Source organism: Falco peregrinus, chromosome 8 (assembly GCF_023634155.1).
Source record: "Falco peregrinus isolate bFalPer1 chromosome 8, bFalPer1.pri, whole genome shotgun sequence".
Taxonomy (NCBI): domain Eukaryota; kingdom Metazoa; phylum Chordata; class Aves; order Falconiformes; family Falconidae; genus Falco; species Falco peregrinus.
The window spans coordinates 16218912-16238166 of record NC_073728.1 but is presented as its reverse complement, the minus strand read 5'-3'; the positions used below and the strand labels follow the sequence as shown (position 1 = coordinate 16238166).

The 19255-nt window shown below is 40.4% G+C and overlaps 1 protein-coding gene across 1 annotated transcript in view; it reads right to left on the bottom strand.

Moving 5' to 3' along the window:
- The window catches only part of RAPH1 (Ras association (RalGDS/AF-6) and pleckstrin homology domains 1), a 60460-nt gene that overhangs the window by 7130 nt on the left and 34075 nt on the right, over window positions 1-19255 (bottom strand). Inside the window, 13 exon segments of the mRNA XM_055812521.1 lie at window positions 2-214; window positions 216-392; window positions 394-495; window positions 497-574; window positions 577-714; window positions 716-862; window positions 5470-5612; window positions 7214-7334; window positions 7943-8041; window positions 11701-11811; window positions 13031-13174; window positions 14611-14676; window positions 16369-16490. Coding sequence (XP_055668496.1) covers window positions 2-214; window positions 216-392; window positions 394-495; window positions 497-574; window positions 577-714; window positions 716-862; window positions 5470-5612; window positions 7214-7334; window positions 7943-8041; window positions 11701-11811; window positions 13031-13174; window positions 14611-14676; window positions 16369-16490 — 1661 coding nt within the window.

Here is a 19255-nt window from a genome sequence, read left to right as displayed (position 1 = left end):
GTGGGAACTGGCTGGCTATCTGCTTCACCACCGATGGCACTGGGGACTGAGGGGACGGAGGGGGCTTCACAGAGAAACTCTGCTGCTTTGGGAACGTCGGCGGGGGAGCGGGACTGGGAGGGGCTGGGGGCAGTGGGGGCACCTGGGGAGAGGTGACACTCGGCTGTTTTTTTATTGCAAGGGGCAAGGGAGCTGGCACCGGGGGGGGTGACATGTGTGACCCCTGGCGACCCCGCCTTCCCACCAGGCTGTGGGGGGAGAGCTGCCATGACAGGCTTTGGGGGAGCCTGGGGTGGTGGCGGGGCCGGCACTGGAGGAGGAGGCGGCGGCAACAAGGACGTGGCAGTGGCCTGGCCTATGTTTGGTTGAACCTGATGGATTTTGGGGGGGGGGCGGCGGCGGCGTGAACTGTGGCACAGAGGGGGCACAAGGTGCCGGCTTCAGCTGCGCCATGGCCGAGCCGGGTGTGGGGGGAGGTGGGGGAGGCGGCGGGGGGCGGCATGACCCCGTTGGGGGGCACCAGTATCTGCGGCTTTCCTGAGGGCGGGGGGGGGCGGGGGGGGGCTGCTGTGCAGCAGGAGCTTTGGAAAAGGGCCCGCCGTGCTGGGCAGCGTTCTGCAGCCTGGTGATGGTGCTGTACTTGACAAACATGGTGGCGGGTGAGCCTGCAGATGGGGCGGCCTGGCTGGGGAGGGGCGGGGGGGGCGGGGGGGGGCGGGGGAGGGGGAGGGGGAGGTGGGGGGGGCGGCGGGGGCAGCGGAGGGGACGGCTGTGATGCTGTGTAGGGGGTCGCCACTTTTGTCTGTGGGGACACAGGAGGTGCCGCAGACGCGAAGGGCCGACCTGCGGGCTCCACACGGGCCTATGGGGAAGGGATTTTTAGTAGAAGTGGAAAGGGAGAAAAAGAAAAAGATAAGAGAGAGGGAGGGAGGGAAGGAGACAAAGAGATTATAAAGTCAAGGTCTACATGTGCCTGTCATTACAAATTAAGCGGCAGATTACAGCATGCAGGAAGCATTAGCAAAACAACGCAGCAAGAGCCGGTTCTGCGCGCTGAGAAGCCGGGAGCATGCAGCCTGCCGGGCAGGCGGGGGGCAGCGGGCAAGGCCAGCGCGGCCAGGTCTACCGGGCTAGGCTGAATGTCAGGGAGGAAACAACACCCCAGCCGTGTGGCTTCTGTGGGGCAGGCAGCTGCGCCCAGTGAGAAGTGCTGGCCCTCCTCTGGGCCAGTGACCCAAGGAGAGCGCTCCCCAGAGCGCCACAGGCCTGACAGAGGACGTCAGGCAGAGCGAGACTCCACGGGCATCTCCTCAGCTCGGGAAGACTAGGGTTAAACCATACGTGCCTCCCAGAGCATTTGCCACGCTTTACATTGGTTAGCTCAGGCCTTACACTGCTCAGTGTTACAAAACGCAGAAATCCTGAGCGGCTCCAAAACATATGAAGGGCAAGCTCTAAGCAGGAATACTACCGAGATCCACCTACTCCACATGCTCTGACATCCAAGACTGGCAAGGAAAAAAAATGAGGAAAGAGAGGGAGAACTGAGGTTTCCTAGGAAAATTTTCCCAGAAGGAAACGTTTAGAAATCTGCAAAAGAAAGTTAGATTCTGAAAGAAAAGCTCTACATGCAACTATTACGTTAAGCAGAAAAAGAAAGACAGGGAAAAGCTAAGGGAAGGAGCAATGGGAAAGCCGCAGGCAATGTTTTAGTCTACTGGTTGGGTTTTGCTCAAGTTAAAATTGTTTTTCTAAACCTGTAAGCCTACATTCCTGTTAAAAAATTAAAAACATAATTGCATTACTCAAGTTTACAAACATCCTCCTAATACAAAGTGGTTTAGCTACAAGCCAAGCTGTGAATTTCACAGTGCACGGCACAGAACCCAAACAAGCGTTAGAAATACATCACCAACATAGCAACTGACCACACTGGGCACCTATGCTTCATTAGTAGATACTTTGCCACAAGTCAGCCCAATTACGCTCATTTGCACTGTATGAGCAGGTTTGCGTATCACTTTGTTCTAAACACAGGTGCACAAAGTTTCTCTATGGGCAGAACACCACCAAAAGAATTAGAATCAGAAACAACAAACAGTGATTTACAACACACATGGGGTGTGCCTTTACCTGTCACATTAGGTCTAGAAAGCAGGAGTATAACAGTTCTGGAGCTAAATCAAGGTGTTCACATAACAACACAGGAGAGAAATCTTGATCTCTTGCAAGCGTTAGTCTGTAAACTGCCATTCCCCCAACCACTCAGGTTAATAAATTTTCAAGTAGCACCACCTGACCTTAATTGTGCCCTGTATAAGGCACCACGGGTGTGCTGACCTTAGCTGTGCTGAGCTTCGCTTTTGACACCTGAGACAGCAAAAGGCAACAGGAAAAATAAAAGCGGCATAAAACAGAGAGGGAGACGAAGGCATAACAAAACAGCTATCCCTGAATGGCAAGACCCTGGAGAATCTTGAATTCGTCACTTAGAACGCACACGCCGTGAGCACACGTGGTGATGCCTGTTGTCCCATTTGAAACAACGTGTTCAAAACCTCACAAGCAAAATTAGACATAACGAGATCTTCACTGCCCAACTGTGAAGAATGTGAACAGATGAATAAAGTATTCTTTGGGCAAACAGCACTCTTTCAAAATATGGAGTGGACAGAATACCTGCATTTTGGGAAGCGTGGGGTTTTTTAATCTTACATATATTTGAAACAGAGAGGAATTTTCCTCATATCCATTGAAGACAGTCATTTTCACAGTGAGCAAATTAAACACTCAGGACAGGGGAAAAAGAGTACTGTGCATCTCAGGAGGGGAAGCCCCTCCCATCTCCACAGAATCAAATTAAATTTCCACAGCCAGAAACATATTCAGTGACACTTTAGTTTACAGAACCTTGAAACAGACCATTGTCCTTGTTCATCCTTAAAACAATGTGACATGCTTCTGCGATTCGCGAAGAGGTACTCATTGCATACTATCAATTCGTATTTATAACATGCATCTTCATGACTACCTGGAACTATCAGAAACGCTATAAAAAGAGTAGTATATATTTTTAAAAATAACTTTTTTGGGGGTTTTTTTAGCTGTTTTTCCTAAGAAAAGTTTTGGCAATTGGTCCGTTTGCCATTTCTTTTCCTACGGCAGTTACTTTTGGACTGGTTAGCAAATTTCAGTCAAATACAACAGACAGAAATCTCAACACATTTTCAACTTCAAGAAACTGTTACGAAGTTACTGGCACCCGGTAAATGATGGAGAAGCAGGCAGAACGCTGGCTGAGCAGCCGGCTGCTGGCCTGGCGGGCTGGCCAGCCTCAGTGCCACCTCCCTGCTGAGCCAAAGCACGCTCCCTTCTGCCCGGCTGGCGGAGGGGGATGAGACAAGGATGGCACGGAGGGAGAGAGCTGTTGCAGATCGGGGAGAGACATGCTGGACAAGTCTCCATGAATTCTGCCACTTGCAGCAACCTGCCCATATGAACTTCTGACGTCAGCTCTGTCACCAAAGCACTGTGGAACAACTACTTCTGAAATAGCTGTTTGGAGACTCATCTGCCTAAACCAGCATGTCTCACAATCACTGCAACTACTTTTTCATGTAAATTACAATTTTTTCAACACTGTCGTTTCCTTTCTTGCCACACAGTTTAACATTTTCCACTGCCAGTGTGATTTATTAGTTAAATTCCTTGGGCCAGACCTGTACAGGATAAAAAAGCATGTACTGTAGTTTCACTGAAGGTGAATTTGTCACCAATTTACTCAGAATTTTTTAACATGGCTCTGAATTATAATTTTACACAGTTCATTTAATTTGGATTCTTTGAAAGTTTTAGGGCAATCCATTCACCTGTGTTACGCACCAGGAAGAGAAATACACCTTTTCTTGGATTTGTGCATAGGAAAAAATTCAAACTGAAGAAATCTTGAAACATGGATGGGCCTCAACAGGGAGCAGTCCAAATATTTTCATTTTAAGATGGTTTTAATCAGATAACAAAAATTCTTGGGGTTTATTTAAATGCGTAATTGCCAGCAGCACTACGGAATTGATAAAAACAGTGACCCGTTTGTGGTAAACTTTTTTCTAAAACCTCACAGAGAGTTTAGTGGCAAGATTTTCGTATTAAACCCAAACCTTTAGGAAACAGTAACGTTACAGTTCTCATAGCACTACTCTTCCACCTCTGTTGGATACATGCTAGACAGCCTCAAGTGCCATATCCTTCTCATCTACCCCGCTTCTGCAGAAATGATGCACCCTGTACACATACACAAGCCATCTGCTGATGAACATGCACCAGGTGTTGCACTCATGCAGTAGAAAAATTTGGATCACAATTTAGCAAGCTACATTCCTGGGCTGAGGACTACATTACTATTAGAATCAGACGATTTCCAAGCCAGCAGGCACTCCAGAAACATTAAGAATCCCAAAGAATGCAGCCATGTCAGTTTTCACATTGTGCCATATGTGCTTTCTTATTTGAAAACATGATGTTGCGTTTTATTTTTAGTTACTTATCTGATGCACCAATGTCAGTTGTAGTGCCCTGTGGGTTTAGTTTTAAAAAGTCTGCTTCTTTAGCTTGAACCTGAGGTCTGGGGCAGATACAGAACTGATAGGAGTAAAGACAGCTTCTCACAGCATCCTGCCAGTGTACTGCCACATGTAGCTGCCGCAGTTAATACTGACGTCACGGCTGTTCAGGAGCCTGGAAATACCTTTGCGCCTGACAACAAACCAGCTTAAGCGGCAATTCTGCTGCGTTTGGAAGCATTCTCTGGGAACTACACCAGTCAACTACCACAGAAAGGACAGAAAACCAACAAAACCATGACAGACCTGAGCCCCACCTTCAGTGAGTTCAGATCTTCTGTAAACTCTCTACCAGCAACAGGAGATACCAAATCTGCCTCAATCCACAACTGCTGTCAATTTTAGCACTTTTGCTTTGACCATATCTGTGGTTACTATTTCCACTTCCACTGAATATAATAGAAAATATTTGCGTAAAAACTACTGGAATACTTCTTAAATGGATATACCTGCCTTCAGGTCTCAGTTATTCACATCTTTACAATGGAAAGATGTGGCTAGTCAACTGCAGGAAAATCTTAGTGAAAGAATTTCATTCAACTTGTTAACAGCTGATCTTTTTATTTTGTCTTTATTCAACATTATTGAATAGGATTCTATGGGAAGGGCTGTATCATGCCTTCAAAGAACAGAGGGCTCTGTGCACACAAATAACAGCAAGAACAGAAGGTTCCCAGGCTGAATTCCCTGAAAAAGTGATTCCTGAAATAACAATTATATGGCAGTGTATGTCAATAACAGAGAGTTAAAAAAAAAAAGAAATCCCACTCAAGACAGAGGTGGAAGAGGTATCACTCTGTCTCGTACATTTTGTTGGGCGTTGGTTCTCAAACTAAAGTCTTCTTGTTACCTTGCTGGATTCCTCCAGTTGAGTGCCTCGTTTCCAGGCTTCCGAGAACATGGAGGTGACAATACTTTGGGAACGGACATGTCCAGCTGGCTGCGTGTCAGAAACTCCACTGTCAGACTGATTAGAATGATTTGATTGAGATTCTGTTTAGAAGAAACAAACAGTTAGCATATGTTTCTGAATTTAAGAGTAGAGTTGGTGTGCTTATAATGCAACCCTGTGTGATTTTAGTGGTCACAGTCATTAAACATGTTATCCCACCAAAGGACATTGTTCCCACTAACCACTGCATAAGCTCTAGCTCACATCCAGGCCCATTCTGTCTGGAAAACAAAACAGTGCAACAGATCCCTGGTATTAACCAAATCTGAAGCTCCATAAAGATGACAGCGTGTCAGATACGCTGCAAAGTAAAAACACACCACAGCTGAATAGGTTCTGAAACACTGAACCACTCCTGCGCTTTGGGAAAAGCCTCATTTCATGCAACGCATGCAGTCTGCTCTCTCCAGCATTCCTTCCCCGTGCAGCCTTAGAAAGACACTGGACATTGGCTGAGGGCAGGCAAACCATGCTAGCCAAGGCAGCGCTCTGCTTCCGCCTGCTCCATTCCTCAAGGGAAGAGAAGGAATGATGCACATCCCACAACTAGTGCTCTGGGTCCACAGGGTATCTTGAAAAGACAACAGCAGCAACTGCCAGACCAATTTATCCAGCCTGGTACCTGCTTTCTGTGTAGTCCCAAGCTGTCCTGGGGAAAAATAGCATCTAGGCACAGGCTGGACTGCAGCTCTGGCAGAACATGCATGGCTGGTGGGCTGTGGCTCAGCTCCTCACAAGAAAAAAAAATTTATCAGAAAAACACCCAGCTTGGATGGAGAAATTGTCAGTAACTGAAAATTTAGCACTACACCTGGCAAGCTGTGCTACAGAGTTGAAAAATCACAGTGCCTTCCCAGTTTGGCTGAATTTGCTTGGCTCATTCTCACAGGCTACTTTCTGAACCTTTCCACTTCAGCAGCATTACTTCCTGACTGTATCTGTGACGGACAAAACCCTTTCACACAATAGCCCGTTTTCAATGAAACTTGCCTAAGGGTTCAGAGTAAGCTGGCAAAGCATCAGTCAGCTCTGAACAGTGAAATGAGACTACACAAACCATTCATCAATTTTTAAACTGTTATGCACTACAAAAAACCAGTCCCAGTCCTGCTGAGAGGTAAAACGGAGCATATTACTGCAGGCACACAGAGTTTGACAGGAACAGAAACAGTATTTTCAAAGTTTGTCTCTAAAGAGATTGTCTGGATCTTTGCCTTTGGACAGGGAGTATTCCTCATTATCCAACTTCAAATATTCCAGTCAACAAAAGCAGTTTAAGAGCTATACACACACGCTTCATGCACCATTAAAATATGTATTTGATTTCTTTTTTCAAAAAGGTGAAGACAGATGCATCAGGAATTTGAATGAAAGTTCTCTCAGCGGCAGAAAAACATTCTTTTTCAAAGGCGAGCAAGAAAGTTCTGTATGTTCCAAAACCATACACCGCTGCAAGTAATATAATAAAAAAAGTTTTATAAAAATATGTTAAATATAAAGTCTATGTTTTGGATTAAACATAGCATAAAAGACTTTGGAGAAATAGTCCATTTCCTGCAATAGTCTCTCCTGAGGTCTCCAGATAATGGGTAATAACAAAGGTAATTAAATCTTTCTATTATGACACAGATCACATTATTACCTGGCAAACTAGATGAGCTGGAGCCTGACTTGATACTGGAGCTAGACAAGGAAGTCCAGTCATATGCAGATTCTGTTCTCTTCAATGCTTCCTGATAGTTCATGTATAGTTGCTTCCCGTACTAAGCAAAATGACAAACACATTTAACAACTCTATATAGGCTGTGTACCCTTTTCAGACTGTTGAGCTCCACCTCTCTCTGGCTTCCCTAGTTCACCTTTTCCCCCCCCCAGAGAGAAACAACAGGCTCTGTTAAGGAACTCAGGCAACATTGATTGGTTTATCCACAAACTGCTGAAAGAAAGAAAACCAGTTTATGGTAGAAGAGACAGCATCAAGCAAAAAATGGGGCAGTGAATAAACTAAGCCAACCTTGGCATCTTAGAAAACAGTTCTGTTTTCTCAATTCTATTTTCCCATAAGCCTTCCTTTTAATATCTGTAAGGGAACTGGTTAAAGTCTAGCCGTGTCAGTTAAAACTTCCTCATGTGACAGATGTGCAGCAGAAATAAGAAGAAAGGGCCCAGTTACTGAATTATCATATCAACAAAGCCTAACCGTTCTGCCAGGTAATGCAATATGTAAAGAGGATTGTACCTTTCACATTCAGAATAGTTAAACAGAGGGTAGTTTGATTTAGCATGTATTTTGCTAGTAACTGTAAATGGTTTTACACAGATTATCACAACAACTCATGCCAACAGTGCAAGACTGCCTAGAGGAGGTTACCTTAGCAATGCGGATGCCATTAATCCATTGGTGTAGAGTTCTTACATCATCACAGCAAAGATACTTGATATACTGGGATTTCTTCTGGATCTGAGGATGCTGCAGAAAAATTGTTAATCCTCATCAATATTTTAATAGCTAGGAATGCAAGGAAAGCCATTTATCTGTTGAGGTCTATACAGACAAACTTAATGCTGGAAGCTCTTCAACAGTAGTCCGCATCTGAGCCCACTTAAAAATGTTTGAGAGTACTTCAGGAGGTGGCAGTGGGGACTGCCTCACACACAGACTGGCACCGTGTCCAGCACGCACTGACTTCAGGTTTGAAACACTAAGAAAGGGTGAATCTTTCAGTTATTCTTGTGCTGTACCTTTTAACCAGCAGTCTTCTGCACCTGTAAGGCTCTTCAGAGACCTTCATATTTTCAAGCCAAGTGGTCAGAACAGTGTCAGCTTGTACAAACCTTTCCTAAACACAGGCAAGAGACTGCCAAAGCATAAAGAGTGGTCTCCTTTCACTGCTCTGTGGGCTAACTCACCACCGAAGGAGACCACTGATACTTCACCTTCATCTCACACCAAAACAAACTGGAGCGAAAAACACACACTGGTCTTCTCTGCTTTTGTATGGCTTGAGTGAGACACTACACAAATTGTTAAGCACAATCCTATTTTCAGCTTGTAGAGCCTTCAAGGCCCCCACCCTACTGACTATCATCCAAAATACCTGCTGCTCCCACATGCACATATAAAAAAAGAATTTATCAATCCAGCAGGCAAGAAAGAAATGGGTATTTTTAAAATATCAGACAGTGGAAATTATTCTGGATGGATTATTCAGTTGTTTCCTGTCCATGCTGTAGAAGTCATGTGTGTCTCACCTGTCCAGACAACGCTGAATACTCAAGTTCTTATCATTCCCTCTGTTAGCTTACAGTTCAGTGACACAGATGCTAGATGATTGTAGGTATTTGTTTTTACTGAAGACTGAAACATATCTCAAAGACCTTTTAATCTCTTTTCAGAGTATTTTCTCCTGTTGGCTTCCAATGAACATGATAGTCCAAAATGAACATGAACATATTTATCTCCATAAACAGAACATAATAACTAATTTAATGATGACATTAGATAATTGTTTTCATTTTTCACTACCAGCCTCTTTCACATACATGTTGTATAACAAAGAAGAGTCTACAGAAGCACAAAAAATTACTGACTAACAAGCCATCTTTTTCCTGGACTTGTTCAAAAATTTGGCTATATAGAAATAGAAGAACCTCTCAGAAATTTAATATTTAGGACCAGGGAGCTAATATTATATACTAGCATACAAATGTTATATTTAAAAACAGCACAGCATCTGTCTTGTACAGTAAGGTTCAAGATAAATAAAGGAAGCAAACATGCAAAGACAAATCCATTTTGGACTTCAGTGAGAACCGGCCTTTCAGTTTGTATTTGCTGTTCACCTCTCCAAAAATATGTTCGTGTTTTAGAGATATTTCCCAGCTTAGTGAATCTTTGTGGCACAAAACTGAGTTTCTATTTAAAAAAAGTATGGCTTCTATACATTGGTACTAATATAAAACACTGATATAACACTTTAAGAATTGAGAAAGGCAGAACTCAATCCTGCTTAATATAGTAACTTGGTATTCATCAGTTTCATGCTAAAATAGCAGCTTCATTTTGTGTAAGTTACCTGACTAATGCTACTCCATTCATTTACTAAAATAAAGGGACAATTTAGACATGTTAGACTTGGACTGTAACATTTTCATGTCTTTATGTACAGAATGGCAATACTAATTTTTTTTTTGAAAAATCTACTTAGATAAGAGATTGGTTTACTCTGTGTGGTCAACAAATCCCAAAAAATAATTCATTGTTAACCTGTTCAAATGATGTGGATAGAAAGTTATATGTAATAAATCAATTTACTTCAAGGAATTTATACATACCAACGAACACTGGTATTTTTGCTTTTAATTGCATTCAATTAACGGTGCCAGTGACCTATAAGAACTGGAAATATTTTTCATGTTTCAGCTGTATCCTTTCTCCCTTAATATCATGTCCCATATTTTATATTCAGTATCTACCTCTCAGTGGGTCCAAATGCCTGTTGCCCTGTCTGTTGAAAGATGAAATCTTCTTTTCACACAGTGGACAGGCAGCCACACAATCCAGGCACATAAACCATTCTGATTTACTGACAAACGCAAAACCACATGAGCTACAGATCAGGGAATGTAAGAGGTCAAAGGAAAAGTGTTAAGTGCAGCTATAACTATCTCTTGGTACTTGCACCATTTTCAAATCCATGAAGACACTTTACTTGCTGTGAACATACTGTGAAAACCTGTTTTAAAATAGCTTTGTAGCTAGCTATCTTGCAGGAACTGACACCATTTTGAACACTGTGTGGGAGTTGAGAGAGACTGGGAGAAGAGTTGATGCAATTTAAAATAGCCTGAAGTACTCACGTTATTAAGCTCACAGTTTAACATCAGCTCACTGCTTTTGTAACATTTTTTTCTACCGGGTCTTTCTATCTGTCCTTTACACTCAGAAGTTTCTTCCTTTACAGCACCCCTTTTCCCTCAGGTTGGGCAATATGGGTAGACCTGACTCTTTAACACCAGTTTCTGCACAACTCTGGACCTACATTCTGAGAAGACAGCAACTTCCTGAATTAGTGTTTCAAGGGATATTATCTCACTGAACCTGAATAATGTATAAAGTTGCCAAACAGAAAAAAAGAGTTTATTTACTGTTATGTTTTAGAGTATGATCAACAATCATATGATGAACAATTAAATAGACTGGGACTCACCAGTCTGGAAGTAAGACAATGTTTACACAGTCATGAGGAGCACGTAGAACAGGCAACAATTGTTCACTAACTGTTCACTTCCTATACAAGAACTAGAGGAAAATAAAATGGAAAGCCACTGATGGTTCAGAACAAGTACAAGAGCGTACAAGTGTACCCAGCTGCTGCTGCGTTCTGAAAGTTTCTTGGAATCCCGTAAGTGACAAGGCATACTCAAAGAGTCAGACTGCACCTAGGGCTATCAAACAGCCAAGATCCACGCCCTGGCTCCCCAAACTTCTAAAGGCTGAAAAAGTATTCTATGGAAGTATCACTGCAAGACTGCCCTGTACTTCTGATTTTTCCCTAAGCAGCTTGTAAAGAAAGATCACTGTCAAGAGAGAAACCTAGACTGCTAGATCAATTCAGTAAAGCCATTCTGCTGCAGCTCTTTGCGATCTTTTTTCCTTCCCCACCCTGCAATCCACATGGATCTTCTGGCAGGTAGAAGAAATCTGTCAGCTTGATGTGGAAGTGATTCATAGCCATGTCTTCCCTTTACACTAGTCCCCACACGGCATTTTCTCATCGTTTTTAATGTATTTCTGTCAAGGAGGCTCATTACAACTGCACAGAAAATGCAGTTAAACATAGCTTTCTCTTTGTCACTGTAACTTACGGCAATTTACTTTTCTCATGTGCAGAATGAAGATAATTTAGAGATTTGCCCTGAAAACTGACAGGCATAGTTTTCCAATTGTTGTATTACTAGAGGAAGGGTATTCTAAATTATAATCTCTCAGAAGATTAATATTGTGTTAATCACCTCTTACAATTAGGAAGTGTAGTCAGTCTAAGAGACTAAGGTTAGTATGGAAATGTTTCAAGCCCCTTAATTGCTCTTTCAGTATGAGAATTTTCAGAACAATTAACAAGTTACCTTTAGCACTAAACAATAGTCTGTAGGTGCTTTGTATTTGTTCCGATAATCCTGTCCATAGTAAACACTGACATGATCTAGCTGTAGAAAGCACACAAGATCCCGTGAGACCTATTAAATAATAATAAAAAAAAAAAGTAATTGACAAAGTATCTTTAGAAGAAAACCAGACACTGACAAAATCAGTCTAGTGTTAAGATCCAATACTAACATAACATCTAGTTAAGGTCTAGTTTCAATCTGATTTGAAAACTTGCAAGAAGGAGATACAGCCATGGATAAACTCTTGCATTTGATGTTCATTTTTAACCAGGATATCCTTTTCCAAATTCACTCTGGTTTTTTTGTGGTTTGGCTGCATTTTGCATTTTGACAACATTTTACATCAGACTACTAAAGTTTATTCAGAGTTGGTATCAGGAGAAAGTAAATAGGATTGGCTGATCATTAACTTTTTAACAGCTGTTGGTTACATTTTATTTTGGTAATAATCAAGGTGTCCAAATTCCAGTGTGACTGTGAATAAAACTGTAATGATGTTTGGCAGCGACTGAAGGATGCAAAATTTCAACAGGCTGTATTGCATATAGATTGTTCTAATGAAGCAAAAGGCTGCGGAGAGAACACGTGAGATGTATTCAGCTCTAAAGGGAGCTGCTGCACCAACAGAGATTTCCTCTTCGCTGCCAGCTGTGTGGGAAGTGGACTTCCTGTACGGGGGTACGGTTGGTGCTGTCAAGACTGATGCGTTTACAGACACCTTCAACTCACAGTAGCTCAGCCTTGAAGCTATAAGGCATTTGTAGCAGCTTTCTGCTTACTTTTTGTTACGGATACACACAGAAGTCACACTGAAGAAATGATATTACATTTATGATTTCCAAAAACGTAGCACAAAAAAGTAGTCCGAAAAGAATCTCGTTTATATGAACTAAATAAACCAAATGAAACTATGCAGACTGATTGCAGAGTTGGTCTGATTATTCTGTGATTGGCATTTGCAGTGCAATTTGGTCCTTCATCTGAATTCTACTTGAGCAAAAGACAGCCTCTTAACTCCACCAATCATTTTTCCTCAAGTGTCTCTAAACACCTTAACCCCAGCCTCACTCAAAATGCAGACCCTTGTCTTTTTGTATTTTTAAATTTGATGTTTCACATCAAGTGCCACCACAGTAATTTACACAATATTCCCATGATAAAGCTGCATTTTTAATTCAGTGATGTGGCACTAGGCACAGCAGAGAGAAGCCAAAATTTAAGGCTGACTCCTGTGTGCACGATTTGCCAGCAATAAACAATTCAGGAAAATTGCTTTAAAACAGCATACCTTTGCCTTCCCTTTAGGGACGTAATAGATTCCAGAAGCTCGAAGAAGAAAGTAACGTTTCTTCCAAGACTTCTTACCATCCTCTTTCAGCCACAAAACTCCTTCAATCTCTGGCACAGTTACAGAACTTCCACAGAAACATTCCTGCCAATAACAACAATGGTTTGAGAAGAGAGAAAAACAGAATATACAGCATGCAGTGGTTTGTTTTTAATGACTGAAGTTTTGATTCTTTATCTAAGGAATGCACATTTTTTCATGCAGTGATATGAATTAGAGATTAACTGTAGAAGCTATAAGGTAATTCAGACAAACACAACAGGGGATCTTAGAATTTTCTCAGTGCAAGTATGACAACAAAAATATTAGCAGCTACTGTAAAGATTTTCTAACCGCTGATCAGTAACAGATCTCCCAACAGCTTTACTGGCTTTAGTCACGAGGTCACCTTACAGATATAGTCTCAGAAGTCTAAGTATACACAAAACCTAATTACATATCCATCAGATACATCTATAATTCATTCCATATACTTTTCTTGCTACCAATTGCCCACGGTACAACTTCTGTTAAGGTTCTATCTGTGAAAAGCTAACAGAAGAAAACAAACACTTTAAATACAATCCAGATTAATATGCAGCACAGATTTATTAGTAACTGTACAAGACAGAAAGGATTAGACAATTACAACTCTCTGCATGTCACTGCTTCAGGCATCTTTTTTTATCCACTATACTCACACGACCACTTACTAAAACCCATATTAATAATATACTAAAGAGCATGCATATGCTACTATAAAGTTAAATTGTATTTAGTATAGTCCAAAATTAAATACCCAAAATATTTACTTTTGTGTTAACTACTGAAATCATAATCATTGTTCTGTGGAATCAATCAAACGGAAGCTATGACACTTCAGTAGGGGTACATGTCTACAAACATGTCACAAATCCATTCACTTTCCAGCTTACAGAAGCTATGTTTGCTGTTTGATTTATTTGCTGCAGACATTTTTTTTGTCCTTCGTTCTGTAACCTATTTCATGTGTTCAATATTAATTGACTGCCTTTTCTGTCACTCATTTTTTAAAATATAATATTTGGTTGTTTATTTTAAAATGTAATTGAAACCATTTTTAACTGCTTTGCTAACTAACAAAATTTATAATATTAACATAGACCAGTCACTGAACCAATTCCATAGAGTTCTGTAGAGAATAACAATTTGGAGAGTACTCATAAGAAAAATCTCTACCAGCACAGGTCAAAACAACAAGTGACAGCTGTGCAAATTTCAACTGGTTTTAGCCAGCCATATTTACAGGTAACCTCATTTTGATTATCACTGTGTATGGTATTTTAGTTATTAAACAAAATAGAGACACATTTTTATTAATGACATCTGAAACAGGGTAACATTAAAACAGACATTTATCTCAAAAATGGAACACATTCCATTCACAATTGTTCCGGAATTACATTCAGCTCCATCCATCAATTTTAATCACCACAATCTTTTAGACTTTAGCTTCAAGCTCTGAAATGACCACTATGCCCTTTTTGTTTCGGCAGCCTTACCTCTAGCAGCACCTCTTTATTTCTGTCCGCCATCTCAGAAGTTTCTTTCTTCCCCAGAAGATAGTTCTGTAACAAGAGAAAGCTTAATATTTCTATAGGCATTCTGAAATCAAGCCAAACAACATTTCTCATTTACCTTTCTGTAGCAGCAAGAAAAAACCCCAGCAATTATCTAAGAGCAATACACTAACTTAAAAAAAAAAGTTGTAGTCCAATTGAAACTACCCGTTAGACTGCTAAATAATTCATGGAACTAAGTTATAGCCACCTCTTCCATAAATATCAATCAGTCTATATTCATACGTAACAGCCTTATAACAACGTTAACCTGGCTTTCCACAAAATAAACAGCTGCCTGGTACAATGCATCCAGAGATAAAAATACTATGAACTTCAAAACCCCACAATAAAAATATGTAAAAACCAGAGATCTTTACAATTGTTACATACTGCCATTATTTATGTGTTCAAAGAAGCACGCTCAGAAGCAATGTACTTCTTTTTACCTTGCCCTGACAGCTTTGCTGAACAAAAATATTTATATTTTCATGAAGAATTACTAAATACTCCTTGTCTTCTAAAATGAAGACATATATATGCATATATGTATAATAACTATGCATAGGTACTGTCTCTTATTATAAGTTTTGTACTCTTCTTCAGCTTCGAAAGAACTGGGACAATGAAAATCTTCCTCTTACTAGGAAAGACCCCAAACATACTCAACGAAGTTTAGCCAGTTCAATATTTTAAACCAAAGGGAAATATTGGGTTCATGCTGGTACCTCATTCTTGATGACAGTGCCTACCATATGTACTGACAGTAACTATATCAACTACGTGCTTCTGCTTCATTGCAAAACACTTGAAGACGACCTGGTTTTCAATTCTTGCTTTAAAAATAAATAAATAAAGTACACAGACGGTGTCCCAAAGGATAAACATGCAAAACTGATACTCAGTTTAAATCCAACACATTACCACATAGAGGCCATACAGATATAAGAACAATCTGTGACCCCAGAGGGAATACATTAGGTAAGAACTGAGAGGTCAAGCGATACCATATCCACATATCTCAATTCAAATTCTTCAGAAAGTCACCTTCTGCTTTTCTGTTTCTTTTCGCCCACTCCCTTACAATATGGAACTGCTGCCAGCTATCAGACCCGTAGCTACCACTTGATAGATGAGGGGCCTTTGAGGCCATCTGAGAGAGAAGAGGGGCCTTTGCTTTCCTAGCCAGGAAACAGCAAACGCAGGTGAATAGGGGCAGGTCCCAGCTTCCACAGGGAAGGACAGATGCTCTCTTCTCTTCATTTGCCATCTGGCCATGGAGTAGCTATTCTCTTCGATTTTCTCTTCCCGTTACATTACTAAAGCAATGTAAGAATGTACACTGGAGAGGCATTACTATTAGCGGTATCTTTTCTCTTTGCATATTTACGTATTTGAACAGCACTAAGTATTGGTGTAAATGCCATGAAACTGCTTGCCTTCACCTCCATTAAAACAACCCACAAACACATTAGCAAAAAGATTGTTTCAGCTCATAGTTTTCTGCTAGGGACTTGATTTTGTGCCATCCACAATGTCAATGCACACGGTGCTGAAACGTGAAAGTTGCCTGACATTTTAAGACACAGGCAAGTATCAAAATAAAAGTATGGAAATTAATGCTGCCAAAAAAGTAAAAAACTGCAATCAGGTGTGCATCCCTGCATGCACACATGCATTCATGTTGATTCTCAGGCTTACCTGGGGATTCTTGAAAAGTGCATATTTCTCTATGCGTTCCACAAACATTAATTTGTTTTGACTATCTCTTGTCCAGTTCAGAAGATTTTCAACTAAATTTTCATGATCTTCAAAGATCCTTTCTGCAGCAATAACAAGGGAGCAAATACATTTGAATCTGTCACATACTGTGATAGAAATTACTCTGCAGTCAAATCTGGGAGACAAGGCATATATGTAGAGAAAACACAGTTCAAGGCCTACTAAAATGGGGAAGAAGTTCATGCTAAGAAATGTAAAGAACTTAGCCAACTTTCAGACATGCCTGGTTAAATTCTACATATACACTCACACAACACATTCACTTCTGTCTCTTCAGGCGTAAGTTCCATCAATACATGAAGTATTTTTCTTTTTTTTTTACCTGACAAAGCCTACCATCCCACATGAACACAGCAGACTCAAATGACAATATTTCAAAAGTTTTAAGTACAGATAAGAAGGTTATCACATTTTTATGTACTCTGGTCCACACAATCCTGGCAGGAATTTATTAGGCCGCTTTTTCAGCGCAGAATTTGGTTCTACATCCCCAATCACTATCTCACTCGTAAAGTATCAAAAAAAGTAGTAAGACAATAGTCAGAGGAAAACAAAATAGCTCTGAAATGCAGAATACCCAGTTAGTGGGGGTATTGTAGATGTCTGAAAACTGACACTGTCTATTTCTTACAATCTATCTCACTGACTAAATGATGAATCAACAATGGCTTCTGAGAACTCTTGAGTTTTGACTCTGTTGAAATAGTTATCACTAGTACAAGATACTGAAAAACAGGCAAAAGAAGAAGGGAAGAAAAAAAAAAAGAGGAAAATTTACTGAAATGGTAGAGAAATATTTTAAAACCCTTATTCTAAAATAAAGAAAAATACATCTTTGAGAAACCATTAGACCAACTTTCTCCTCCTTTCAAAGACATAGATGTAGAATCTTGCTTTCTGCAATTTGTTCCCTCTCCACATAGGCCACACAGTGGCATTTCAGCAAATTACTTCTTTTGGAATACTTCGGAACTTGCTTGACCTTTCAATTGCATCTGAAAGCAGAACATGTTTTTTTCCACAATTACACCACATTTTTACAGAAGGTATATGGCACTGATCACATCCAGACCTAGGAGCTATCGTTAATGAAGACTGAGATGACAGATGACATTTCAACATCTTTAGTAACTAAGAATACTAAGCAGAGTGAATGCAACAAAATGTCATCGGTAGGGAATGAATTAAGGTTTGAGATGACAACACAACACTACTGCGGTCTCAGTGAGATCTTTCTAAGTTTTCAAGTTTTAACTCACGACTTCCATCAAGCTCTATCAGCAACACAGCAATACTGTCTTCCAAGAAAGTAAAAAAAGGTGTTACCTAACAGAAGAATAAAACAAAAAAGCTTCAGAGGACTGTGATACAAAAGCTGAAATGTCACCCGAGCCTAGTAAGTGAAACTAGATAGCCTTCAAAACGTATCAACCGTTACTGCAAGAACTGTAACTTCACTCAAATATGAAACAACATATTCAGTGAGTGTTTATGTGCTTACAGTATGCAAAACTGCATATAATACAATGTTCCTATTATTAAGCCTACTCACTAAAATTCAAACATTGTACCTGACAGACACTTCATAGACCTACTCCGCTCTAACTGGAAAAGTGGAAACAATCTTTGTCCCAACCAAAAGAAACCTTCCACAGTTGTTTCTGTTACAAACTTGCAGGGTAAAACTGGACAAAGAATTTAATTCTGCATTCTGGAAACAGTATCACTGAGTTCTTCTGCAAATACATATAAAGCTCCTGGTTAGACCATTAGATAGCAACAGGTGGCCTTCTACATCAAGAATGTGTACCTAAATCAGACTTCAAAAACTCATTAACCACACACATTTGAAGCAGACCACATAAAATGCAAAGACAATCAGGAACTCCACAGGCCTCACGTCTTTCTCCACAGCTTGTTAACTTAAAGCTTTCACTGCATTGTATTGAACTGTGCAATTAATGAGCGATCAGCTGACAAGACAACATGGTAAAATACACTCTGATGGTACATAGGTCTTCTGTGTCTTGCTAAAGGAAAATATAGTAAAGGAATTCCTTCCTCTCACATAAGCATTGCCAGAAAAGAATGTTTCAGAAGATGAACCACTGGCAAACTAACGTAACGCAATTACACAACAACACAACAGGCTTTGCTGTAATTGTTTTTCAAGTTCCAGTAAATATCATTAATCAAATAAGCTGCATGTTGGATTGTCTATTAAAAACACATACACGTGAACTCTATGAAAAACTACCCAACAGCTGCTGCATCAAGGATCAAGGAAAGCCAAACTGAAGAATGGAAGAGGAAAATTAATTCTACCCTATTACATCTCTCTTAGGTTTATCACGTTGTAGTCTGAATTTAAAATTCTGTAATTATAATATATGATGTTCTTTAACTTAAAATTTTCAATACAGCAAATTCTGTCATTCCCAGTGTGTCACTGAGCCCATACAGTAGGACAAGCATATACTTGCAAAACACCCAACAAGATGTTAACCCTCATTTCATTCCAAAATCAGTTCAGTTGCAGTGTTAATTTGGATAAATATCAGTTTATCTTTCGGTCTGCAGCCTAGCTCTTCGTTTCTAACAGAAGTTGAAAAAAAAATTCTAGTATTTTTTCCTCTATTCTTTCCAGGCTGCACAGTGAAAGAAAGTGTCTTATGAAAGCAAATCTTTGATGGAAAAGACCTTGTGTTCAGGATCCTGCCACCTACACATTCAGAGGTTTTTCAGTGATAGAAACATAAAACTATTGCAGTATTAATAAAGTTTTTATTGATACTATTCTCATTGT